Source organism: Solanum tuberosum, unplaced genomic scaffold, assembly GCF_000226075.1.
Source record: "Solanum tuberosum cultivar DM 1-3 516 R44 unplaced genomic scaffold, SolTub_3.0 scf00137, whole genome shotgun sequence".
Classification (NCBI taxonomy): domain Eukaryota; kingdom Viridiplantae; phylum Streptophyta; class Magnoliopsida; order Solanales; family Solanaceae; genus Solanum; species Solanum tuberosum.
The window spans coordinates 1,422,869-1,439,224 of record NW_006239066.1 but is presented as its reverse complement, the minus strand read 5'-3'; the positions used below and the strand labels follow the sequence as shown (position 1 = coordinate 1,439,224).

The window sequence follows — 16,356 nt, the reverse complement described above, 5'->3', positions numbered from 1 at the left end:
ACGTGCCATCACATCCGGATTTGGGGTGTGACAATATGTTACAACTTTGCCACTTTACCAACATGGATTGTGATGCACTGGTGGGTGTGCTTCACCCTTAACCAGAGGTCTCGGGTTCGTGCCCTGGGTATGAAGAAAATCCTGTTGGGAGCGCCACCCTCGAATGGGCCCTGCAGATCGCGATCCGGATTTAGTCGGAGCTCCAATGTGGGCTCCGGACACCAGGTGGGATACCAAGAAGAAAAAAACTTTGCCGCTTTCACCAGTATCTCGTTCGGATGCATTCATGTTTCACTTTCATTATTCTATAAATATCATTCAGTTGTTGGATATATACTGGATCAAGCAACATTTATTATTATTAGCAAAAAATTATTTTCTAAAAAATATTAACAAGAATGCTTTTCTTACTAGTATATCTCATTAAGTAAGAAACAACTCATTTCCAGAGATTCTTATGTCTTTCCTTTGTCCCTGAACATATGTAGTCTAATATTTCTCTTTTTCACCAGAGATTCGCCCCAAAGAATCAGGGGCTTCATCAGATGATTTTTTTGTTTTTAGAGGTGCTATCATTTTTTCCTATACTTGATATAAAATTCAATGAGATCTTACATTTTATTCATCAAATGGTCCCAATAGGCAAAGAATTCAGAGCATTTTCAAGGGGTGCAATGATGGCATGAATCACTTCAAAAATATCATATGATAAAGGTGCTGGTACTTTGGAGCGACTCTCTAGTGAAGAAGATAAATGTGAGATTATTGATATCCAAGATTAGAGAGAAGGTGGTGGCATCAATTAGAGATGTGCGATTAATCTAGGGGTGGATGTTCGATTCATTTTCTTAAGACTTTGATTTGGTTTTTGAGTTTTTGTTAATGTATTCTGAATAATGAAACAAATCTGATTCATGCCTAAGCCTTGATTAATGGACTATTTTTCTTCTTGTAAAATGGGCTACTAGTTTAATTAAAAATGAGTTTTTTTATGTTTTGTGTACCAAAGTTTAATTCAAAATGGGATGGAAAACATATATCTATCTACCTGCGAAAAGGACTGAAAGCACGAAATGTTGGAAAAATGAGATTTCCAACATGAAATAAGTATAATCGGAAGTGAAGGGAGAAAAATACATCTAAAGTCTTGATTCTTTGAGTTTCATATCTAAACTACTAGGTGTGCTAGTTTCCTACTTAACTATCATAATTCATCGCCTATTTATACAGGGCCGGCTCTTGCTTGATAAATTTAAGGCACATGCCTTAGGCCCCCCAATTTTTGGGGGCCTCAAATTTTCATCAAGAAAAAATTATGTGTTAATTTTTTAATTAAAAATAATATTTTTGCTTAAAAAGTATAATTTTAAACAAATATATATTATTTTATTATTTTTTAACGCCAATCAAATAGAAGAAATTAAGAAAACATTATTTTGTATGTTTACATTCTCTTCGCTAACACTCGTATTATTTATCTTTTTAAAATTCTTTTGCACTTTCTTTTTAAATTATTTTGATAAGTTAGAGTAATACACTATCAAAAATATAAATTAATAGTCGAAAAAATTCAACAAAGTGACTTACAATTTTTTCTTTTGTTTGTTTCTTCTTAAATATTCAAGTATTTCATAAGCATATTAAAGTAGGGTTATACCAAGTTATCAATTTCTTGTATCATATTTTATGGTTCTAATTCTTATCTTTATGTAAAGTTTGTCAACTTATTACTTATAGTATTATGTTAACAATTTATATAATGATTGCCTCAGTAAAAGAATATTTTTCAATGTTGAATTGATAAAATATTACTTAAAATTAATAATTAAAAGCGATATTAAAAAAAAATCATTTTAAGAAAAGATATCAAGTGATAATTTGCACTTAAAAAGTTTTAAAAAATAAACAACTATATTTGATATTTATATAGATTTTAGGCCTCACTTAAATTTTGTTTGAGGCCTCAAATTACGTTGAGCCGCCCCTGTATTTATAAAAACACATCACAACAATAAATTATTTGAGTTTAATACCTTAACGTTTAGTGTTGCCTCCCGAAGCATCTCTTACTTCTAGCAACTCATCAAGCAATGTATACTATTGAGAAAAAAGGATGGGCTTGGACTTGGGTCAGGTGTAACTGGACATGAACTTTTGGGGGTACTTTTACTTTTCGAACTTATGTAATAAATTTTTGGTTAAGTCGAAGAATTGGTATCCTAAAATCAAGACCACATCGAATATCAAAGTTTACAACTCAATCATGTACTCAATCAATTCATAAGAATTTATAAATTCCTTTGTTTTTTTAACCCTTGTTTCTTGAACTCTCAACCCCAACTCAAAGGTCGTAAAATATATAAATCAAATTTATAAACTAAGTTCATAAATAAACCCTCTCTTTTTTTTCCAATATTATTTGACTTCTTTTGTTTCTCTTTTAATTTTTCAATCACTTAAATAGTAATTCAAACACTATGTATTCACTGTTTGGAGGAAACTCTTGGTTGACTTTCCATAGCCCATCTGCTGAGGACTTTGATACTTCCGGGTCGTCACAGTCAGTGGGCTCGGGTCGAAATCAAACTCGGGTCGGAAATGATATGCGTTTATGTAATTATTATACTCCCTCCGTCCCTTTTTTTAATTTTGTAAAAATTATGTAACTTTACTCTTCTACCCTTATTTAATTTTTTGAAACTTAAGTTTTCAATCAATGAATATGAATTAATTTATTTTGATTAATTAATTTAACCAATGAACACGAATCATTTACTTAGCTTTTCTAAGTTGGTCAAATGTATATTTTCAAGGCTAATAAGTCACAAGGGTAAAAAAGGAACAATATGGCAATTTATGCATTGATTTTATAAAATGACAAGTATTATGGATCAACTATTTATAGAAAGGGATGACATATAAAAAGAAATGGAGGGAGTATATGTTGTTTTTATCCCTTGCGTTTAATTTCTATTTACCGTACAACATGTTGGAATTTAAAGTTTATGAATTTTAAATTTATCACCGCACTTGCAGCTAGTCTTAATTATTGTTTATAACTAAAAATATTTATAAATATTTAATTTAACAAAATTATATAAATATAAAATTTAACTAAAAATTATTGAGTTTATCAGAACTCGTATCTAATTCTAACCTCAATGGACGTGACTATCTATGGTTTTTGATATGAAAGACATGCACAACTGTCAAAATGGGGGATGAGTTGTCTTGATGTGAAATAATAGTCTATTCGTTACTTTATGACAATGAGAATTAGAACTATTTTATTTAATTAAAGGGATATATTATTACTATATAAGAATTCGACACGTGGCACCATGGCCCATCTACTTTTATATTTGGTTTTTGAAGATGGCCCACCTATCACAAATATGGCCCACCTACTTTTATACACTCCTCTTTCATTATATTTTAATTTTTTCCTTTTTAAATAGTACTAAAAAATAAATTTAAAATATTACAAATTCAATTAACTCTCAAAATTTACAATATTTGAAAAACATATTAACTCTCAAAATTTCACATGTGTCACATAAATTGGGACAAATGGAGTAACATATATTATTTGAAATTACGTTAAGAATATTATTAATCACAACTTAAAGTATTTAAAAATACATAACATATATTATTTGAAAATAATGTAAAAAATATTATAAATCATAATAATTAACAATTTAACGGATATTGTGCCCGTGCTTCCATTTAGAAGTGAGAATGTTTAGGAGCTTAGGGTTAGTCAGTCAATTGACCGATTTGCCCTTCTTCTTCAACTTCCTCTATTTACTACAAAAATAGTACTAAAAATCAATTTAAAATATTAAAATTTTGGTTAATTCTTGAAATTTCACATGTATTGCATAATATAATAGAGTAGTAACATATATTATTTGAAAATTATATAAATAGTACTAAAATATAGTTTAAAATAGTACTAAGAATTTGATTAACTCTCGAAATTTCATATGTACTGCGTAATTGAGATTGAGTGAGAAATATATATTATTTGAAAAATAGAATAAATATGTGATATTATTAGAAAGAGCTTTAATATATATTTTAAAAATTATTTTGTCTTCCGTATATGATTTTCTGCATATATGTGGAGTTTTAAAGTTTTTAACATTTTAATATAGAAATATGATTATTTGAAAATTTTAGTACTTTCTTCATTTAAATTTTTCCTTGTTTTTCTTTTAATTTGTTCTAGATTTAAAAATTACATAAAAAGTACTTAAAATCACAATGTAATAATATAAGATATTAAAAAAACATAATTAAAAATCATAAAAGAAATTTTATTGACTCTTTAATTCCATATTGAAACATAAGAAGTTTGTTTGAAAATAACATAAAAAGTAACGTAAATTAAAGTAAAATAACAACTAAAAATATTTAAGAATCATATAAGAAATTTAGTTGAGTTTCGTAAAAGTACCTACGTCACATAAAATGGAACAGAAAGAGTAATATATATTATTTGAAAATGATATAAGAAGTGCTATAAATCACAATAAATTAACAACTTCAAAATATATTTAACAAAATCACATACAAAAAATTATATAACTCTCCAAATTTCATCGGTGTCACATAAATTGAAACAAAGAACTACTCCCAATTTATGTTATTTACTTTCCTTTTTAGTCAGTCCCAAAAGAATGTCACATTTCTATATTAAGTAACAATTTGATTATAAAATATTTATTTTACCCTTAATGAAATAATTTACAGTCATACAAATTTATATCATTCATTTTGGACCACAAATTTTAAAAGTCTTCATTTCTTTTTTAAACTCCGTGGCAAATCAAACTACCTCACATAAAATGAGACGGAGGAAGTAATATACATTGGGCCCGCGCTGGCGCGGGAACCTAATAACTAGTATTATTATAAATACTAAAGCAAAGAGAGCCTGTTGCATGCAATAGGACTGGGCAGTTACATAATTGTTGCAAAAATTAAACTTTTTGAATAATATAATTTCTAAAATATTTTTTCATATTGAGCTATTTATAAATATTGAAGGAACTATAAAAAAAAAATGGGATTTTAAAAATAATGCACTTTGTTCCCTCTTTGCTTTGTATGCTTGTCACTTTATTCTACTTTCGATATTGATAACTTCCATGGAGTCAAGAGTGATATCAAAGTGGAGAGAATAGAGCAATTATGAGTATAAATATCATCATTTTTTTCCTCAAAAGTATATAGTTTGATTTTAAAATGTGTCTGTAACTGCTATTTTATCGTATCAAAAACCTCGAAAAGACCCCCCAACACCCTCAACCCCCACCCCAATCCCACCCTCACAAAAAAATGAAAAACAAAGCATGAAAAAGGAAAGATAACTTTGCTTTTCCTTCAAAATTAAATAAAGCTAAAAAGTAAATCATTTCGATAAGGGCGGAAGATCTCATCCATCTACAACCCTCTTTACTAAATATCTCATCACAGCCATTGTCTGGTGGCATATCTTTAAATTTATACGTAATTAGATAAACTATAGCTGATAATGATAATTATGATCTAATAACTTATTGATGTCAGTTCCTCAAATGAATACTTGAACAAAGATGGAAATGTCAAATCTCAACATATGCCCAAGAAGCCTTAAACATCTATGGAATCATTTAATTAAATTTAGGCCCCACTTTTGGGCCCATAATTTTGGATTAGTATTGACCACGTGAGATGCGTCTTTCAATTTTGTCAAATAGCTATCAATTCTTCCTTTAATGTTAAAGGTCCCCCTCCCCTCTTTAGCCTAAACTTGACTTCTTACCATAAAAAAAATCATATGGGATTTTCATGTCAATTTAAAGAGTAACATTAAGGCCTACTTGACCTTTTCCTTAATTGTTTTTAAGTGATTTCTATCAAAATAATCTTTTTTTTCTCTTTTATATATGAGAAAAAGATATCTTCACATGCTAATTTTGATACATTAAATATTTGATTTAGTTATTGAAAACAAATAATGTAAATGAGGGACAAAAATAAAAGAAACATATGAAATAGTTGCACTTATGCTTGCAACATCAATATATAGGTGCAACGCTAGTTCGATAAGTCAAAGGAAAAACAACCACCGTTTGATTTTGACACTCAAGCGGCCCGTCCTATTTTTGATAACTTTCTAATATTTTAAATAATTTACTTATTTTAAAATATAATTTTTTTAAAATCCAATAATTCACTTATTTTAAAATGTAAGAGCAGAGTCGAATAAAATGAAACGAAAAAAGTAAAAATACAATTGGAAGTATCAAGAATGTCTTTTGCAATAAGTTCTTTTAAACTGAATTTTAGGTAGGAATTGTCACTTTCCACTAGGTTTGTCACAAGGGATAGAGCTACCAACATTGGAAAATTAAATTAAGACAAAAAATTTCATTGAGTTTGATTGAATATCTCACCCCTCTTGTTTTCTTTTATTTATTTTTAGCTTCACATCTCAACCATATTTAATTTATTTAAATAATTGTGAATATATTTCAATTAAATCCATTGAGTCAATTTTCACAAAAATCTTCTTCTCCTTTAATAGTATCGGAGAATTTATAGCATGTTTGATCAAAAATTCTATAATAATTAATCTCTTATTAGTAATTTAATTTTATATACATACTTTGTCGGACCAATAGCATGATCTTCACTACTATAATCACAATTAATATTATTATCATGAAATCATAGTACTATTTCTAACCAAAAATAGACCAAATAATTTGTTAGTGAAATATCCTACCATATATATATATAATTCCTACAACCCTAGAAGCTCCAAAAGAACTAAAATTTTTGAAGACTCAAACATGTTGGAAGACAACAAAAAAACCCAAAAAACATGTTTGAAGACAATTCACGTAATCTTCATTTTATAATACTGTATTACTTATTCGTTTCAATTTATTTGTTCTATTTTAAATTTGTTACGAAGTTTAAGAAAGTAAAAAAACTGTTGAATTTTGTTGTTTGTTCTATTTTAACTTGGTACGAAATATAAGAAAGTAAAAGAGACAATTGAATTTGAAAATAGAAATTTAAAAATTATCAAAAAGAGAATTTTTTTTTTGTAAATGAACCAAAATATAAAATATGACAAATAAAGTATTATTGCACTTATTAGTGAATGATTTTTAATTATTTTTCTCATTTGCAATCATTTTTTTTTGTTGTTGTTGATTATATTATATTACTCCCTTTATTTCAATTTGTGTGTTACATTTCATTTTTTGAGAGTCAAACAGTTTAAGTTTGACCGGAAATTTGCGCATAAAATCTTCAATTTTTTTGAAATAAAATTTATATATTTGTAAAGTACGTAAAAAGTACTATAACTCACAATAATTGACAATACAAAATATTTTTAAAATATATGAAAAATTTATGGTCAAAGATAACTTGTTTAAATTTTGAAATTCGAAATATGTCATATAAATTGAGACAGATGGAGTAATAGTTTAATAAAAAGCCATGCCCTAATCCAAAAAAAAAAAAGGAATAAAAATAGAATTTTTCAATTCCATGTTGATCACCTTATCCAATGACATAAAAGGCAAGTTATATCCTCCACTCCATATATGTAGAGTAATATCCAATCAAATAAAGTACTACTACTTATTAAAAGGTGATATAATATAAAGTTTCAAACCATTAATTATTTCCCAAATGAAGCAATACAATCTTTTCTACTAGTAGTACTATTTTCTTTGTACTTGAAGTGGTTAAAATAAAATAATTCCATTTCCAAAAGTGGACACTCTTTTTTCTCCCTTTTTTGACTCCAAGTTTTCAACTTACACATTCTAAAAATGGCAAATCTTTAACAATTTTGCTTTGATTGCAAATCCCAATTTGCCTTTTGTGGACACAAGAAACTTGGAATTTTGTGTAAACTTTGTTTAATTTATTAATTAATTAAAATGAAATGAGTAAAAGAAAAAACCAAAGTCTTATTTATAATATTTTTGTAGTGATAAAATTATCTCATTAAAAATAGGATTTAAGTTTTGTCAATTATTATTATGTAATCTTTTTTATATTATCATCTCATCAGATCACCTTTACATGATATCATCAATAACATATCTAATATAATTCATGTCGAGTGAAGTTTTAATCTTAAAGAAAATTTCTATAAAGGAATTTTAGTTAATTTAATAATATAAAAATTATCTTATACCAACGACTAATATAACTTAAATTCTAAAAAAAAAAAAATCTTTTGAAATAAAATGTCATTCATGATGCAACAATAATAACAACAATAACAATTCGGCTCCTCGCTCATAACAAATATTAATTGGAGAAAATTACGCGATTAACCAAACTTATACTATTTAATTATTCATTATAGCTATAGTTTGTTATAATTATCACTCGCGATTAACATTATACATTAATTATGTGGACTGACTTCGAGTTTCTATAATTACCCACGTTTATATATGTATAATTCTCCACATTTGTATTATTTGCAGCTAACAATTCTGTTTGATTTGTATTTGTCTACGATTGTTTGTATTTATATATGACGATGATTTCCTTTGATTTTTAGTTTTGTCATCATATACATTCAATCTTTTTGTGTAACTTTTTAAGTTTGTATAAAAGTGTAGTTTTTTGGATTTTGTATAATATATTTTGTATAATTGTTTAAAGTTCATATGTTTGTGTTTGTATCAATTTGTTATTTTGAGTTTTATTAATTTGGTATAATTCCAGACTTTATATTACTCAATTATACAAAAACACGTGAATTTTACAAATGTACATGCAAATTATACAAACGAGATACGAATTATACAAATTATTGTCCTCTCTCGCTCGCATCTCTCTTCCCTCTCCCAATCTCGTTGCCTCTCTCCTCCCTCTCCCAATTTCTCTCGCCAGAATATATAAATACATATGTACAATATACAATTATCTAACCGATATACATATACAATTCACCTCTATCCCACTCTCTGCCCTCTCTCGTTCGCCTCTCTCCTCCCTCTCCAATCTCTCTCGCCACTCTCCTCCCTATAATTTGTAGCTACAAATCGTAATTAGCAAACTATAGCTATGAAGTGTAATTAGGCTATTTTTGAATGGATGTATGCGAAAGTTCCTCATTATTTGACTCTTTAATCGTCCCATACTAACACAATTAATAATGATTCGATTTCTTAATCCACAACAATTATTAGCGGTTATTCTCCTCAATCGTTCGATATATTCAAAATAATTTTATAAATAATGACGAAGTCATAATATTAATTAAAGAGTATCAATATATATATATGACTCATCGACTTTTCACCAAGTGAGATATTGAGAAAGATAAAGTATACGCATATCTAACTTGTGCGTCAATCATGATAATTATAAATAAATAAAATGTAGACAAAAATAGTGTAGGCTTTCATATTGAAATTCACTGGTTTGGAATAGTCCACGTAGCATTTTCTCAACCACTAGTCAAAAAAGTTAGTGTATACTGCCTTTGGGACTTCACAATTTTTGACAACTTTGGTTTTTTCTTCTACTATACCAAAAAAAACACATTGTACATACCAAAATTATTATATTTTTTTGCAATTTCTCTAAGTATCTCAATTTCATCGTCTGTTTCTTTACATATCAAGAAAAAAATAGTTTTTTAAAAAAAAAATTTGGTTACTTTTTTAGTACAATTACTTGTAAAAATGATGTGGAATTGAAAGAAATGATAAAGTTTTGATTTTTAAGAGATATAAATGAGTTTGCTATGGATTTTTGGAAATAAAGGTACGTGGGTATTTCTTGATTTGTTTTAATTTATAAGAATTAATACTTAGTTGTTATGTTTTCTTGATTAATTAGCCATAAAAAATTATGATTTGTGGTGAAAATAATTAACTAATGCGATGGTTTGTTCCTTCTTCTTCGTGTGGATAAAAATAGTCATTCTTTATTTTGTTAAGTTTGAATCATGGGTTTTTTCTTTAATATCTTTTTTTTTATACTTGAAAGTTTTAGAATATGCTATTATGAAAAAAAAAAAATTGGTTTTGTTAATATGTTTGAATTTATTTATACTTTTGCAGAAGAAGTTGAAAAGTTCTTGATCAAGGGCTTTTTAAAATTCATCTTTTGATGTCTTTAAGACTGAAAAAGTTTTTTTCTTTTTTTTGTAGTTCATAAGTATTAAGACATGCTAAAGGACCAATCTTTTTTTATTTTTGTTGAATATTTTTATCTTATTTTTGTTGGTAGTAGCATTATGCATGAGCTAAATTATTGGTTTTGTTATATGTGATGATATTTAATCAGAGTTGATTAGTTGATGAAATGTCTAGTTATTGATCTGAAAATCTAAATTGACATATCTTGCACCATTGCCCGACTAATTTGAATTCGCGTTATTTAGGTCATCTGAGTGGTTAAGCTAGCACTGGTTTAAGGACTAAGGATCTGAACCATCGCGTCGATCAGGGTATTTAATAGAAGTATTAGTTCATGAGATGTTGTAATTTGATATATTTTGGTTGCTCAATTGGAAACTGCAGATAAGAGGAATCTTAGTACCAAGTTGTGCTGAATCTGAATCTATGATAAAAAAGAATGCATTAGATAATGTAGCATATGCTTGCCATGTTTTTTATTTTGCTTTTATAATACTTTTCGATCTGTTTTTGAAAAAAGAATGCACCATAAAAGTAGCATATTCCAGATTTTGTGGTGTTGGGAAGATGGGGTTGTATTAAGAGTCTGTAGTGTAAGATGGTTCGAGTCGTGGAAGAAGTCACTATCTCTTTTGAAAAAGAATGCACTATAGAAGTAGCATATCACTTTGATATTGCTGATGACAGCTATAAAAAGGAAAGTTGTGGTGCAGAATGAACTATAGTTCAGGAAATGATAAAAGATGTTTCGAGAAATAGCATCTAACGTAGTTTTATTTGTGTCGTCTCCCAGAGAAGATTTTCATGTGATTTGGTAGTTGTCATTTAAATACTTGTTTTGCATGGACTCTTTGGCTATTTACTGAAATTGGCTGAGATATCTATCTTTGTTTTTATCAGGCTTCATTACAAGCTGTAGTCTGTCTTGCTGATGACAAATTTCAACGACGATGATATTGATTTAGGACTTGCTCTAGGTTGCACCACCACTCGTAATGTTCATGCGAAGCTAAAAGACGCTGTAGGTGCAGGTGTAAATGCAAGCTCAACCGGGGGTATGACATTTGCAGCATCTGATCCCCTATCGGAATTAGTTTGGTCCCCTCGTAAAGGTTTGAGCCTCAAATGTGCTGAGAGTGGCTTAGCTGACAAGAAACCTTTTCGTCTGTGGAATGTGGGACCAACCACTTTGATTACCGCACCATCACAAAGTGACAGATTTAAGGGGACTTATGATGAAAATGCTGCTTATGAGAAGATAATCGATCAAGAAAGGTTGGAGATCAATAAAATGGTATTAAAAAGTGGAAATGAAATTGGTAAGGCTATTGCCCGTTACATGTATTCAGTAGCACCATGTATATGGCGGTGTTGCTCACGTTTATTTTCTTTATATTATTAGTCACTGAGTAAATAGTCATCTGACAGGCTGCAGCAGCAAAGTGAAGATAATGAACACTGCTGACGGAGTTGATATGGTAGACGCTGATCAAGATGAGGAGAATGTCAAGAATACTGAGAAGGGCTTTTGTGTTCTGACAGTTGAAAGTTGTGAAAAGGATGCAGGTATAGTCTTCTATCCTAAACTCACTTTATTCCTAATGGTGTCTGTTATGTTAAGATTGTGGGGCATATGTAACACCATCTTGATTTAGTCAGCTGACGAAAGGATGGCCGGCTAGACTTTAAGATATCCAAATTTCCTAACATGTGTCTTATTTACTCACTTGTTTTGATGCAGGCAAAGGAGATTTTGGAACGGAGAGATTTCTGCTACATGGAGCCAGTTCCAAGGTTGATATGGGAACCACTGAACCTCTAGCAGGGAAAATTAATCAAGAAATTTCGACTAGTGATAAGTGTAGAAATGAAGATGTTTCCGGTGGCAGTCAGGCTCTAATTCCTACTGTCAAAGACTCAGAGGCCCCTGCATGTCTGCTTCCAAATTCACCAATCAAAATGGAAGCAGACAACACATTAGAATCTACCGGTCTCCCAGCATTAGAGTGCACAGATGAGAATGATGTACATCTTCCAGGGATTATCGAGACTTGTGATCAGAATGAGGAGCAACTTCTTAGGGGAAGTTCTGTTCCACCTGAAACTCCTCCAACACATAGCAGGTCCTCATCATATAGAAGGAAAGGCAAAGCAAAAGCATTGTCCGACGGAAATTCCAATACCAAAATGTCAAATGATGAGGAAGATAGCCATGAGAGTGTAGAAAGCTGCAACAGTACAGGGTTAAACCCAAAGGGTAAGAAACGTTGGCACTTTGAGCAGCAGTTTTTTGTCGGAAGTAAACGAATCAGAACGGATATACACCGAGATCCTGCCACAGAATCGACAGTTGCACATAATAGCTCTTTTGTGACTTGGATTTCAAACATGGTAAAGGGTTTGTCTAAATCCAAACTTGAAGGGTCTCCTACTCTTGCTCTCACCTTCACTCCTAATAATGAGGAAAGTCATGGAAAAGAGACTAATCATCAGGAAATTGTTATGTATGATAAAGATCATGATTCCGGTAGCAGGTCAATGGGGTTCCGATCTGTATTTCAGTCGTTATACTGTCCAACCTTAAAGGTGTCTGAAACAGAAATACCGAAAGAGGATCATTCAGTGGGAGAGCCTAAAAAGCTTTCATCAGCTGACAAAATCCTCATTGATGTTCCTCCAATATCCTGCCATCCGGGAGGCGATATGTTAGATGCACACATGCTAATGTCTAATGACAACTCCAACCAATCTACAGTGGCTTGCAAGGAAGTTCCATTGATGGAAACTCAGATTACACCAGCAGTTGTTGCTCCTCGGGAGGTTAGTAGAACCACTTCAGCAGAAAACAAAGCTTCTAATGGCTCGATGTCTAGACTTAGAACCAGCATTTGTGAGGAAAAAAATACCTCTCATTCATCTGAATATGACATGTCTAGTAGAAATCAGTCTCTTCGTAGCCTGTGGATTACTAGATTCTCCAACAAAACTCCTGGAACTGTTGTAAACATAGATAATTCCAAGCCAACTACACATGAAACAAGTGTGGTGTGTCGGATTGAACAGGCAAACTCCGATGTAAAGGAGACTTCGGATAAAGACCAATATGATGATGTTGCAGCCAGCTCGAAAGAGATTCGTGACAATAATTATGAAAGGTCCATGAATAATCTGCAGCCTATTGTATCTTCAGCAAAGTTCAAGAAGTCGGAGGCACTGGCCTCACTGTTTTCTAGGAGATTGGATGCCCTTAAATTCATAGGACCTTTTTCAACAAGAAATGAGTATAGCTACACAAGAACAACTTGTTTCTTCTGTGGCAAAAGTGGCCATGACTTGCGCAACTGTTCGGAAGTGATAGAATCTGAATTGGAAGTTCTTATTAGAAGCATCAGGGCTTACGAAGGCGCTGAGGAATCTTCTTGTTTGTGCATTAGATGTTTTCAGCTTGATCATTGGGCTATTTCCTGCCCAACTTCAGCTTCAAACAGGAGCGACAATTTGCGGGTCTTATCTGGCAATGAATGTTTGCCTAGCCAACTTGAAATAAAGCAAGGTCATCCCATTGAACTTGCTAATCGTGTTCATCACAGTAGAGATAGATCATCTAGTGACCTAATGCACAACAGAAAACAGTTCTTGTTTGCAATAACTTCTGGTTCCAATCAAGTTCTGAAGCAGAGAACGTCTGATTCTACGGAGAACAGTTTGAAAGAAAATATAATTTCTTCCAATTTTGTTACTAAAGAGACAGCAGATGTTCCAAGAGGAATTTTTGATGTCATCAGGGGTCTTCGGTTGTCTCGTATAGATATTCTCAAGTAAGCAAATCATCTATGCAACTCAGTATATCAATTTCATGTTTATTACTTCTTTAAATGTGGAATTTGTGCAGTTTAAATTCTAGTAAGGAGCAACGAGAGTTCAAAAAAATTCCACATACTAAGCTAGTAGTGTTAGATGCAGTGACATACATAATATTTTGCACAAGCAGTGTTGATCTATTATCACAACTCGTCATATGTTGTTTTGATTCGAGTATATAGAGGTTCTAAAGCTATACTTCTTGCCCCAAATGAATTTATTCAGCATTGTTTTCACCGGTAGTCGCTTGTTACATATATTTACACTGTTTGGTTGCCTTAGATGGATGAATTCCCACACTTCACTATCGCATTTGGACGGGTTTTTCTTGCGTTTGAGACTAGGGAGGTCGGAAGCAGGGCTAGGGGGTACAGGATATTATGTTGCATGCATTAATGGTAAGCTTTATAGTAGTTAATGTTCATTTCAAATTCTCTTCCATCTTTCAATGCAGAACAGATAGTTATTTTTTTATCTGTTTACGTTTGCCACGTCTTCCTATTTATGGAATCCACAGGTCTAAAAGGAGAAAATTTAGAGAGAGATTCCAATAACTGCATATATGTTAATGTCTGTGGAGTCAAATGCCCTGTGGGAAGCCAGTATATCTCCAACCAAGACTTTTTGGAGGTAATATAATTTTTACTTACACATCATACATAGTTTTCGGAGATTCCTACGTTTCTGAGCTTGTTTTTTTCTAGTTTAATTCTCTTTCTTACCAATTTTTATGGACCTTCTAGTGATAATTTTTGTTGTGAGGGTCATATCATGTTAAGTACTCCCTCCGTTTCAATTTGTTTGTCTAATTTTGACTTGGCACGAAGTTTAAGAAAGTAAAGAAGACTTTTGAATCTTGTAGTCTTAAACTAAGGATATGTAGAAGGTAGTCATATCATGTTAAGTACTCCCTCCGTTTCAATTTGTTTGTCTAATTTTGACTTGGCACGAAGTTTAAGAAAGTAAAGAAGACTTTTGAATCTTGTAGTCTTAAACTAAGGATATGTAGAAGGTAGTCATATCATGTTAAGTACTCCATCTGTTTCAATTTGTTTATCTGGTTTTTGAACTTGACACGAAGTTTAAGAAAGTAAAGAAGACTTTTGAATGTTGTAGTCTTAAGCTATAGATATGTAGAATGTAGTCATATCATGTTAAGTACTCCCTCCGTTTCAATTTGTTTGTCTAGTTTTGACTTGGCATAAAGTTTAAGAAAGTAAAGAAAACTTTTGAATCTTATGTAGTCTTTAACTAAAGATACGTAGAATGTAAGTCATATTATGTTAAGACAAACAAATTGAAACAGATGAGAGTACTTTTTTTCTTTTCTTTAAGGAAGTAATCCTTTTGATAGATTCATAAATTTTGACTTGGGATCACAATTAATCTAGCTTGATGTTGCATCTTGTCCTTGAGTTGGTTTTACTTGATTCCTTACACGAGTGAATCTAGTTAACTGCTCTCGACTCGGGCCATATGGATGTGAATAAGGTGAAGAAACTTGTACACGTAATGAATCGCAAATCCATTGACTTTAAATCTCAAATCTGTCTCTAATTCCTTACAGGATGAACTATCCACTTGGTGGCACAAAATGTTGGAGAGTGGTGGAAAGGTTCCTGAAGAAGGCGATTTAAGGCTAAAACTTGACGAGCGGATGAAACTAGGGTTCTAAGAACTCATCAGAACACACACCAAGTCCCGAGTTTGGATCGTCGAAACCAGACCAAGAAATCAGCTATTCCACCATCTTGTAAATAAGATTTTGGGTGCTATTTCACAAATTCTTTGTTTCTTTTTCTTTATTTGGTATTCTAGACATTTGAGATTTGAGAGTTCTTTTTAGTGATCATCTTGTGTAGACAGATGAATGTATTTGTTATCATAATGCTTTTGAAATGTTGATTAGATAACATGAGAAATATTGTTTGAAAAAAATAGAAAGAACATTATTTTCTATTATGAGGCATATTGATCTTTTTTTTGTGTTTGGACTTTGGACCAGTAGCATATATTCCATGGTAAGTGCCTTTGTGAGAGTTTTGTTGGAATCATTTTTGGTCTTTTTTATTTTGATGATCTTGTGAGAATATAAAAGATGTCCACCAGTTTGAACTTTTGTCTTTACTTTTCTCTTTCTGGCTTTAGATTTTTGTTGTGGCTATAAATCGCCACCCCCGAATGGGCCCTACAGTGCGTGATCTGGATTTAATTGGAGTTTCAATGCCGGCTCCGGACATCGAATGAAAAATTAAAAAAAAAAAATTCTCTTTCTATATATATTTTGTATTATTATTTTTCGTGGGGTGGGGTG

General features: G+C 31.0%; 1 protein-coding gene across 2 annotated transcripts; it reads left to right on the top strand.

Annotated features, from left to right (window-relative positions):
• The first annotated feature begins 9,552 nt into the window (after positions 1 to 9,552).
• LOC102591467 (uncharacterized) lies at positions 9,553 to 16,004 on the top strand. Of its 2 annotated transcripts, XM_006352060.2 has the most exons (8): positions 9,553 to 9,804; positions 10,427 to 10,492; positions 11,082 to 11,500; positions 11,610 to 11,747; positions 11,923 to 13,999; positions 14,325 to 14,440; positions 14,560 to 14,672; positions 15,610 to 16,004. In XM_006352060.2, the coding sequence occupies exons 3-8, from the start codon at positions 11,113 to 11,115 to the stop codon at positions 15,715 to 15,717; spliced, it is 2,940 nt and encodes a 979-aa protein (XP_006352122.1). In that variant the 5' UTR covers positions 9,553 to 9,804; positions 10,427 to 10,492; positions 11,082 to 11,112; the 3' UTR covers positions 15,718 to 16,004. The 2 variants fall into 2 exon arrangements, with proteins under 2 accessions (XP_006352122.1, XP_006352121.1); XM_006352059.2 differs by lacking the exon at positions 10,427 to 10,492 and having other exon boundaries at positions 9,554 to 9,804.
• Positions 16,005 to 16,356: the final 352 nt, after the last annotated feature.

Coding starts and splice junctions, on each gene's coding strand:
- LOC102591467 (XM_006352060.2), top strand. CDS start 11,113: ATGACAAATTTCAACGACGATGATATTGATTTAGGACTTGCTCTAGGT. Junction 11,501..11,609: donor AAAAAGTGGAAATGAAATTG/GTAAGGCTATTG, acceptor GTCATCTGACAG/GCTGCAGCAGCAAAGTGAAG. Junction 14,000..14,324: donor TCTCGTATAGATATTCTCAA/GTAAGCAAATCA, acceptor TGGTTGCCTTAG/ATGGATGAATTCCCACACTT.